The sequence below is a fragment of the Vigna unguiculata genome, chromosome 4 (assembly GCF_004118075.2).
Source record: "Vigna unguiculata cultivar IT97K-499-35 chromosome 4, ASM411807v1, whole genome shotgun sequence".
Taxonomy (NCBI): Eukaryota; Viridiplantae; Streptophyta; class Magnoliopsida; order Fabales; family Fabaceae; genus Vigna; species Vigna unguiculata.
In genome coordinates this window covers 33,933,107-33,944,358 of record NC_040282.1, presented here as the reverse complement: position 1 = coordinate 33,944,358, position 11,252 = coordinate 33,933,107, and the positions used below count along the sequence as shown (strand labels likewise).

The following is an 11,252-nucleotide window of genomic DNA, read 5'->3' as shown; positions in this document are numbered from 1 at the left end:
TAACAGCACAAGAAAACCATTTTTGAAGTTCAGAGAAAATGGGGTCTCTAATGGCCTCTATTACTCTCACTCTTGTGTTGGCATTAGTGTCTCTAAGCTTGCCATCCCAAACCTCTGCTGATAACTACCCCTATCCATCTCCTCCACCAACCCCTTACTACCACCACTCACCACCACCACAACAATACTCACCACCCAACCATCCTTATCACTACCCTTCACCACCACCACCAGTTTACAAGTACAAGTCTCCACCACCACCAGTTTATAAGTACAAATCTCCACCACCACCGGTTTATAAGTACAAGTCTCCTCCTCCACCAGTTTACAAGTACAAGTCTCCACCACCACCCTACAAGTATCCTTCTCCACCACCACCACCATATAAGTACCCATCTCCTCCACCTCCAGTCTACAAGTACAAGTCACCTCCACCACCAGTTTACAAGTACAAGTCTCCACCACCACCCTACAAGTATCCTTCTCCACCACCCCCACCATACAAGTACCCATCTCCACCACCACCGGTTTACAAGTACAAGTCACCTCCACCACCGGTTTACAAGTACAAGTCACCACCACCACCCTACAAATACCCTTCTCCTCCACCTCCTCCATACAAGTACCCATCTCCTCCACCACCAGTTTACAAGTACAAATCTCCTCCTCCTCCTTACAAGTACCCATCTCCTCCACCACCACCATACAAGTACCCTTCTCCTCCACCACCACACTATGTCTATGCATCACCACCTCCCCCTCACCACTACTAGGCATCATTTACTATACCAACCCATGGTAAGCCAAGTTATATATAAAACCTATTTGCTCTCCATTCTCTTTCAATCAAGGTTTTAATTCACAAGTATACGTAAACTTCTACAATTTTAGTATGTCGGTAACAATTATAATTTAAAAGGTTAAATATGTTTTTCTTTTTCTAATTAGAACTAATTTCTGACTTTGAACATAGTTAATCTCTTATCTTTATTAATGCGTGAATTCAGTTATTTTAAACAAATTTTATTCAATTTTTTTTGACATTTCAATTGCATTTTTCTTGTTAATATTGAACTAAAAATATATAACGGTGTAAACAATTTAAATACTATCATAAAATATGTTTAAAATGTCAAATAAATTTAATAAAATTTAGTTAAAATGATTAATTTCATCCATTTGGTCAAAATTTTGAAAATATATTAATTCTAAATTTTACTAAAAATTAAAGAAATAAAAAACATATTAAATTCTTAAAATTTTAAACAACTTAAATAAAATCATGAAACACGTTTGAAATGTTAAATAAATTTAATAAAATATGGTTAAAATGATTAATTTCATATATTTTAAAAATAAAAAAACTAAATTTAGTCAAAATTTTGAAAAGATACTAATTTTAATTTTTACTGAAAATTAACTACAAGAATAAAAAACATATTTAATTCTTAAAATTTTAAAATGATGAAGTTGTGAAATATTTAATTATTTATAAATAGCATCCTCACTGTTGCATTTTGGCCCTTCCTTGAACATAATCATAAATTAAAAAAAAAAAAAACGTTAAATTTTGGACGGCTAAGAATATCTTATCCCAATCTTAAATTTTTTTTGTTCTAAATTTTACATTTATCATGTACTTTTTTTTTATATTTTCCTCGTTTGGTAGATATGTTCTGATTTATTCATATTTTTTTCTTGTGTAAGGAAAAAAAACTTGTTCAATTTAGGATGCATTGATATACCTAATGTGAAAACTTTCTCCACGCATGTTATGATAAACTAATGACATACATGTTGACGTGTGGTTTTTCAGGATCTGAAGAATAACGTGTGCAAATAAAGGGGATGGATTGATGGAAGGAAGAAGCACCGTAGGGTTTATGCAGTGAAGAGAGGAACGTGTTTTACGAAAGTTGTGTTTATTTGGTTTCGCTTTGTTTTTTATTTTGTATTTTAAATATTCAATGTTTTTAGGCACTGTTCTGATCTGATGATCCACGTGGTCTTGCCCCAGTTATCATATCATATAATAAATAAATACCCTCATTTTTTTCACTTTGAAAATTTCCATTTAAAATTTCTGTATATTTTGGCATAGCCTCCACCAAGAGTTTCTCATGCAAGAAACACGAACGTGAAAACAAAATGACGCGCCTCATATTTTAAGATTGTTTTTCTGTATTATCAAAGTGTGACTACAACCTTTTTAACAGTTGCAACCTTCCAATTATGTGTTGCAATTACTGCTGTTAAATTTTATTCTTTCATGTATAAATTTTGTATATTTCAATGTTCTGGCTGATAAAAGAAAAAAAATATTAAATATGTTTTTATCTCTTAACTTTCAGTGAATTTTGAAATTATTCCATTTCGAAATTATGAACCAATTTAGTTCTTCATCTTTCGAAATATGTAGATTTAGTCATTTTAATCAAATTTCGTTAGGTTTATCTAATGTTTCATACACATTTCAGGATTGTATTTGAGTTGTTTATATTGTTTAATACATATTTGCTTTAATTTAAGTCAAATACTATATTGAAACGCGCTTGAAATGTCAAATAAACTTAACAAAATTTGATTAAAAGGATTAAATTCACATATTTCGAAAGATGAAAGACTAAATTGGTCTAAAGTTTCGAAATTGACTAATTCCAAAATTCACTAAAAATTAAGGGACCAAAAACATATTTAACCCAAAATTCATCGTATTTTTTTTGTTTGTGCAGTCTATCATGTCATCGCTATTATCAGATGATTTATTAATGAATCCTATATAATATATTTGTCTCAGAGTAAGAAAGATGTGTTGAAGTTCACATCAATTAAAGCAAATTTACATTATATCAATGGATACAAACCTCATTTTATAAGTAAATTTTTTAAATATGAGTTTAAATTAAAATTTATTTTTCAATATATTGTTCCAGTTCGTATATACAAGATATTTGATATCTAGGCACTTCTTATAGACTTACGATTCATCGTAACAAATTATGTATATTCCTACTGGTAAACTGATATGATAGGTTATCCTGTGATAGTTTATAACCAAAGGCCTGAACTTTCATCGAAGTACATTTGACCACATATGCTTTTTGAAAACTCTCGCATTGTTCTTTGTTCAGTCACAAACCACCTTGACCTAATTCATGATATCAAAATCGTGACATATTATTATGCAAATTCTGTTAATAACTTTGGGAGGAAACCGTTGGAGAAAATAGTTCAAAACTTGGAAAGAAAGGTATGGGGTGATGTGTTCCTAAGTAAGGAAGGAAAACCACTTAACTTTGCTAGATACTTTGAATTGTGCAAAATATAGATTCTACACCATTTTAAAATACTTATAAACTTCTTCTTTTTTCAAGATATTTTTTCTTTCAACTATCAACTATGTACATGTGGTGCTGATTAATGTGAACTTTTAAAAACCGAATTAGTGTTGATTAAATGTTCATTTATTATTAATTTTTGAATTAATTTTCAGTTCAAATAATTTAATTTCAATCAAATTGATGTTAATACCTTTTATTTTTATTTTTATTTAAACTAATGTAAGTTAAGTTGAAGTTAAATAAAATATATTTTTAATGTTATGCTCATTTTAATTTTTACTTAAATTAATATTCTGAAAGTTTGAGAGAGGAGTGCAAAATTAAACTCCTTACTACCATACTAGAACAATCTTTATTATCTGCATATATTTTTATGAAAATATTTTGGCAGGAAATTCGTGCATATGTTTTGAAATCTTTTGGCATAAAATTCATTTGATTTTTCATGTACAATGTATTTTGCAGGAAATATATAAATAATTTATAGTGAGAATTTTTCAAAATATGTGTAAATTTTCTTTTTGTAAAATTATTCATTAAAAAATTATTAAACTTGGAACATACACGGTGTGACTTTTTGCAACATAGTGTGACATAGAAAGAACTACAATACAGGCTTAGGGTTTGTGCAGTTTGGCATCATGAGGAGTGTCTGGTTAGAAAACAGCATCTTTGAAAATAATAATGTAAATACTGAAAACGTCGTCGAGTTAATAAAAGTATTAAACAAATCTTACATATGTAAGTAAGAATATACTCTCCCTTTGCAAATTGCAAATACAGAGGCAATGTTACGCTAATAACAAATACTTATTATGAAGACTTTTGTGTTTGAACTTTGATCACAAACTACAAAATTTCAATGATTAAATAAGATTGGTATCCCTTTCCACAAAGAAAATAAGGGTAATGTCAACATTACCAACTGAGTGCCTATTCTCCTGCTCAATTAGAATGCAATCTCTCATCAAATTCTAATTGCTTGCCAAACACATATATAGTATAGTCAATGTAAATTTTTCTACACCTCAATTCTATGTTTATTTTCTATTTTGCCTTGCTTTTCCACCACACAGTAATAACGTGAACTTTCGTGCAACATTGAAATAATTTTAGTATTATTTTTCAATCGACAATATAATTAACTTGCAGCTTACAAGAAGAAACTACGATAAAAAAGACTTGAGAGAGATATTATTTGTTCAATTAACATTAATTAATAAAATTTTAGAAAATGAAGGTTGAAGATGAATCATTTTCATATGTGTGTAAATGTATATATCATTTCAATAATTTAATAATTAAATCTTATTTACTGCACAATATTAAATATGAAATTTGAATAAATTAAACATTTATAATTTATTACAAAGAAAGGGTCCTAGCAATAATATCTTTGGAAATAGAATTTTAGAACCAAGAAATGACGATACTATTTGCTTTTGACTAAGTAGCAAATAGGGGATTTGTTGGAGGAGGTAGGGAAACACTACCATTGATGAGAGAAAGCTTGTTTGTGGAGTTTAGTCATGAAGGTTTCTATCCTAAGTGGGTTTTTCTTCCAAGCTTGGGCATCCATCTTTTAGAGATCACCAATGGAGGTTTTCCTGTCATGAGAGTTTTTCTTTGATGCTCAACTTCAAATCTGGAACTTGATGTTTCCATACGGTGAATGATTTTTAAATTGTGGCCTAACCACCAAAATCGTTGCTCAGCCGAAGACTTCAATTTTACTTTTCTAAATTCGTATTTCTGGTTTGAGCTGCAACTTTTGGAACTTAACACCAACTTCATAATTTTTTTTTCATTTTAACTGCAAAATAACACAAAATTTATTAAATTCCACTTTTTATACTTTTTCCATCACCACATTCTATATTTATGTGCAATTAGAACATTTCTAATAATTTTTACCTAGAATTAATGCAAGATAATTGTCTAAATGATATGCAATTTAATTAATACTAGATACTTATCAACAAACCAAATAATAAGAAGAAATAAAAGATTGAATATATATATATATATATATATATATATATATATATATATATATATTAGAAATTTTTAATTTTTTTAAATTATATGTACTATATATTGAAAATTTATGGAGATGATGTTGGACATCTTTTTATATCTTTTATAAGGTATAACATTTAATATTAATAAATAATAAAACATAAAAATAAACGTAATAAAGAATAAAAATATTTATTAAGATATTTTTTGTTTTTTTCATTGTCTTTTCCATAGATTTTACTCATTTCTCACTCTTACCTATTTTTTTTTTTTGTTTAAAAAAATAAAAGAAAGTTAGACTTAAATTCGTTATTTTTTCTCTTATTTTCTCATCTATTATTTTCTATTTTTGAAGAAAAAAAATTAACTCTCTTGTTGTTATGACTTTGGCAAGTGTACCAAATCGAACAAGTAGTAACCGATAAGACCGATATATTGTTTCCTAAGAGACTCGTGTATACTAAATAATCGTGTAACTAATAACTAATTTAAACTAAAGAATGAATCCATAATTTGGATTTTTGTGCAAGAAAGTAAATATTGCATAAAAAAGTAAAAGGTGAACTTGGATATTTGAAGCTCTAAAATATGAAAAAGACTAGAAATGCAGTGGATTGATATTGTTGGGGTTAGATTTCACTGACTTCACTCTCATGCATATAAAACACTACAATTCTTCTCCATTAAATAAGTGTTGCTACATTATCACATATGCGACCAAATTAGTATTCACAAATTTTTTAAATTTATTATTTTTTCACGTTACCGACTGAAAAAAGAGTTAATTATTTTATTTTTGCGACTGAATTAGCCACCAAAATTTTGGTGGTTAAATTTTTACCCTGTAATAGAAGGTGGTCAATCATTTTAGCAATGGATTAGTGACCAAAGTTTCAGTGGCGATTTAGCAACAACTTTCAATTCGATCACTAATTGGTTGGCAAATAGGATTTTCACTACCACATATTTTTTACTACTAAAATATTTGTAACTGATTTTATGGGTTTTAGCGACTGAAAAAGATGGTCACTAAAATGGTTTTTTTGTTTTGTATTGATAGTGGATAACACAGTTAGAATCTATATTATGAATGTAATCATCATGGATCTTTGGTGTCTTAAGCTATCATAGAGATCGAAAAAAATCTATTATGGTGAAGCACAATAGACACTAACCCATCCCAATGTCAACAAATCTCATAAATGGACATTTATATATCTTGTAAATGGTCGATATAGGATATTTGATTTAGACCTTATTTGCAGATAATTGGGTTTTTAGACCAGTTCTTAACTTATTCTATTTTGAGTTTTAATTGAGTTATTATCATATGTCGGTATCTAGATAAATGTATAACTCAAGTTGGTTGATATTGTGTTTTTATAAAAAAAGTTAAAGCATCCCAAGTACTCCCTTATTATGTTTATTATTCTTTGCTGATAGAAAAAAAAAACTAAAATATTATATTAAAAATAATGTAATAAATAAAAGGTGGTGACTTGTGAAGAAAAATTGCACACTTAACATGTGTTTGTTTCAACAAATTTAATGTTGATGAGCGAGTGAGAGTATTCATTGTGTTTGTTTTAATGTATTTGAAGTGATTTGGGAGAGTGCATTTATGATTTTAGTTAGTATCTCCATTCTCACAAATAAAAAAGATTTGGGGTGATTTAATCTACATGCAAGGTAGAGTTACAATTGTGTCCTTTTTTTTCTTTTAACCGAGCTTGCGCATGAGCGTGCATTTGCCAAAATAGTACAAATTATTTGTGTTCCTTAACCATGAATTTAGATGTTTGAACATTGGTGAGTGAGGCCTTTGTAATTGAAAATTAGGTTGGTCTAGGAAACTATAAGAGTCACTAGTAGAACAATAAATTTTAGTGGTTGTAACTTAGTGGCGGTCATAATAAAATGACACTATAGTTAAAAGAAAAAAAATTGTATAATATTTATAGTCGGTTTAAAACTGATGGTACATTCCAATATGTATTTTGCCAGCTTTGAGTAATATGGAGCTTCGTTTCTCATCTGCTCCGCTTCATATCATCTTCCCTTCTTCAATTTTATCTTCTTCAATCTTTTCATCATCTTCAATTTTCTCTTCGCCAAAGCCATTCTCCTGTTCTTCTTCTCATTATGGATTTAGCTTTGGATAAGTGTTTTTCTCTTTGCTTATTTCACTTTTGTTGCAAGTTTTTCTCAAATTTAGGGTTTTGATTGTTTTCATTACTCAACATAACCAAAACCAAAACTAGCTCCTTTTATCATTTATGAATTTTTTTTCTTCGTTTTTCTTCTTTTTCTTCATCTTTCTTAATAACTATGGCAAATTAGGATTTTCACCGCATTTATGTTATTTCTCATATGCAATTGAAATCTTGTACATTATTCTATATTTTGCATATAAATATTGGTGCATATATTTTATAATATAAGTTAATTATTTAATTCAAGACTCTTGTTTCTTGGATATGCATTTGTAGATTTTGGGACTAGAGGTTTGTGCTGATACCATTGTTGGAAATGTTATATTAAAAGGTATGTCTCCTGAAAACTTGAGTAAAAGTTTCTATTAGTTAATTATTATATATCTATAAATACATGGGAGATTATTTGGATCATCCCTTTATGACCTTAAGCACAATCGTGCAGTTACCTCTACATATTTATCCTATTATTTGGATCATCCCTTTATAATGGAGTTGCTCCACATTCCATTGATTTTCTAGATACAAGTACAGGGCAATTTGTAGCTGAAGTGATTAACCAAAATATCACAACGATCAGTGCAATGAATAAGCTTCATCCGCGTGAATATATCCTTGCAACTAGGATTTCCATGTTTGGCTTATCTTATTAATGCTAGTAATGAATTCTTTTAACGTAGGGTGAATTTGATTAGTTGATTAGATTTTACTCATGCAACCAGCACCAGAGACTTACAATCTATTTGACAACATTAATCTAGTCTCTAGTGAATGGAGATAGCACTACAAAAATTCCAAGGATGAGTTGTTAAACATTAATCAAACTCGTGAATCTGTGTATAATATAAATACATGACTCAAGCAATTATCTGGCTTCTATCTAGCGTTAAGAAGTCAACTCAAATTATTTCAAAGTATTAGCCTAGTCAGCACCTCTCAAAAAGCAAACCAGGAAATGTATTGGAGTGTGCCAGTTGGTTTAATTGATTCATATGCTATTATTGTAAGACCTGAGAAAGTACTAGCTCAAGTGGTTGAGAGTACTTGGTTGTGTGAGAGGACTTGAATTCGAGTCTTATGTATGTCAATTGTATGTTATTTTAATTTGTGCATTATTTTAATGATATGTTTGAATGCGGTTAGTGATAATGTAATCCTAAAATTATAGGAATTATCATGAAACATGGATTGGTTGAATTGGTTGTGCATTGGTTGTGCATTGGTTTTTCAATTGAGTGGTTGTGTGTTCAAACCTTGTTGGGAACGAAACTAAACTTTCTTTTTGCTTAATTTTATTTTGGCATGAAGATGAAAGGACAGAGTAACCCTAGCTGCCATGAAGGACAACCTAGTGACCTGGGAAACACTAGGTTAATACTCATTGAATAGCCATTAAGCATCTTTTTATTTTAATTTTTGGTTTGGGTGGAGTAAAGGGTCATTAGAGTGGTAGTAATTCAGAGAGGGAGAGAATTAGTGAATAGAGAGGTACTACAGTGCATGTGGGTGATTGAGCAGAGGCTTTACCATAGGAATCGTGCTGGGTTGTAGAGAGAATTGAGTGTGGAAGCCATTGTTGGAGTGGAAGCAAAGGTCAAGAGAGTTTAATTAAGGACACCTATCCAATTAGATTTTTTAGCAAGGAATCTAGGTAAGGGGAGTTGTTTGTATATGTATTAAATTCGCATAAGTTGTATTGAACCTTGCTTGAGATAACTGCATGAAAATTCTATGTATTCGCACTGTTTTTCGAGATTTCTGGGTTTCTGCCCAGAAACCGCCTAGCGGTAAAGCCTGAGCTGCCAGACGACTCATCAGATTTTTTATTGTGTTCTTGGTTCTGGCATGAACTGCTTGACGGCGATGAATACCTGCCAGGCGACGCGACACTATTCGTGTTTTCTTGGTTGTTTTGATGCTGTTTGTGCGGAAATCAATGTGATTTCTGGAATTGAGGTGTGTATACCCTATTAGGTGCCTTGCTTCTATGAAACTATTTAAAATTATGGGCATGTCAAAATGTTGGAAACACTCGTGCATGATAATCCATGATCATATATTCAAATTTTGGGAGGGAGTGAATTGGGGTTGATTCCAGAGAGTAAGGGCCAAGTGAATTTTAAGAATTGAACTGGGAAGAGAAATCCAGTTATTATATGAGAATCTTTGTATTTTGGTTCATTTAGCAACAGGGATACCTACCAGAAAGGGGCTAATTTACTCGCAGGTAGGGAAAAACCTAGTTTTTGGCTTGGTACTGATATGCCGCCTAGCGGCGTCTTGCTTGCCGCCAGGCGATGACGATGCACAGGCACTGTTTTGCGAGTTTAGGTAAGTAGGAGATGAGGAAGAGACCTATGGGAGTGAGTGGAAATAGGAATTAGGTGATAAAATGGGAAGGAACAATATACATATAGTAATTGAGAATGAGAATAGTTAAGATTGTTTGAGATTTTGTCTATAACAATATATGGTTGTAGGGACGTTGATAAAAGAAAGGAAGAATGTTAACTCTTATTAAAAGTCTCATATTCTGAAAAGCATAGGTAGGCTTGGGGGTGTACAAGTGGGACAATAGATAGTTGTGCCTCAGTGAGTTAACATATTAAATCATGAATGGTATGGTATAGATTGGAAGTTGGTTGAGTTGGATTCTTATTACTAATATAATGTGATTAGGTAGGTGGTGTACTATGAGGTACTATACTATGTGGTATCATTATAGGGTAAATTGAGTCAATGGATAGTGGTGGAGAAACTTGGAAAATGTTAGGTCTTGAATATGGAGATTTGTAATGGGAATTATAGGCAATGGAGTCACGTGTGGAGTAATAGTGAACCAAGCATAAGACTCTGATGGATGGTAGGGTATTGACACCTTTGGAGGTGTTGGTGGAATGCAGGATAATCTAGTTGAGGTGTTAAATAGTAATAGGTGTGCTTGTGGTATAGCATCTGGCGGCACGAGTGTGGCCGCTAGGCGGTAGGATCAACGTGAGGAGTCCCTACACCGTGTGGCGCTTAGCGGAGAGGTGGAATCCGCCAGGCGATAGACCCTACAACAGTGGGTCTGTCTGGAGCCTGGCGCCTGGCACTGAAGAGGTTCCGCTAGGTGATCTGTGCAGGTTTCGCTTGGCGACGCTTAGGTTGCGCCATGCGATAATGCTACAGTATGTGAGTTGTGTATGTTGCGTTTAAGCAATGATGCTATACTTGGATCAAGAGATGTTGTACCATGAGCGGGTAGGTTCATGGATGGTGGTGAACACGTGATGGTATGAGCATGGAGGTTCATATTCTGTTACTCTCGTGTGGGGATACGAGCGAGGTAGGTTCATATGTTTCGTGCTCACACTTCAAAGATGCTGAGTGTGGGGAGGTACGTAGCTGGTGGATCACGTGTTGGACTACGGGCGGGCAGGTTCATAGAGCAAAACTACGAGCGGGGAGGTTCGTAGAGCAGGACTACGAGCAGGGAGGTTCGTAGAGCAGGACTACGAGCAGGGAGGTTCGTAGAGGCAAGACCACGAGCGAGCATGTTCGTGTGAGCATCATAAACCCTGTATCCGAGACTAACTATTTGTGTGTTGTGAAGGTTGAAAAGCCTTGGGGATAAGGTCTTGGCCAAGAATTAACTAGAATGAATAAGATGGGGGAATTACTTTTATTGTATTGACAT

General features: G+C 32.2%; 1 protein-coding gene across 1 annotated transcript; it reads left to right on the top strand.

Annotated features, from left to right (window-relative positions):
* LOC114180391 (extensin-2-like) lies at window positions 1–2,056 on the top strand. The gene is made up of 2 exons (XM_028066702.1): window positions 1–798; window positions 1,817–2,056. The coding sequence occupies exon 1, from the start codon at window positions 39–41 to the stop codon at window positions 771–773; it is 735 nt and encodes a 244-aa protein (XP_027922503.1). The 5' UTR covers window positions 1–38; the 3' UTR covers window positions 774–798; window positions 1,817–2,056.
* Window positions 2,057–11,252: the final 9,196 nt, after the last annotated feature.

Bases quoted from the DNA above. Each gene is read 5' to 3' on its own strand.
- LOC114180391 (XM_028066702.1), top strand. From the start codon at position 39: ATGGGGTCTCTAATGGCCTCTATTACTCTCACTCTTGTGTTGGCATTA.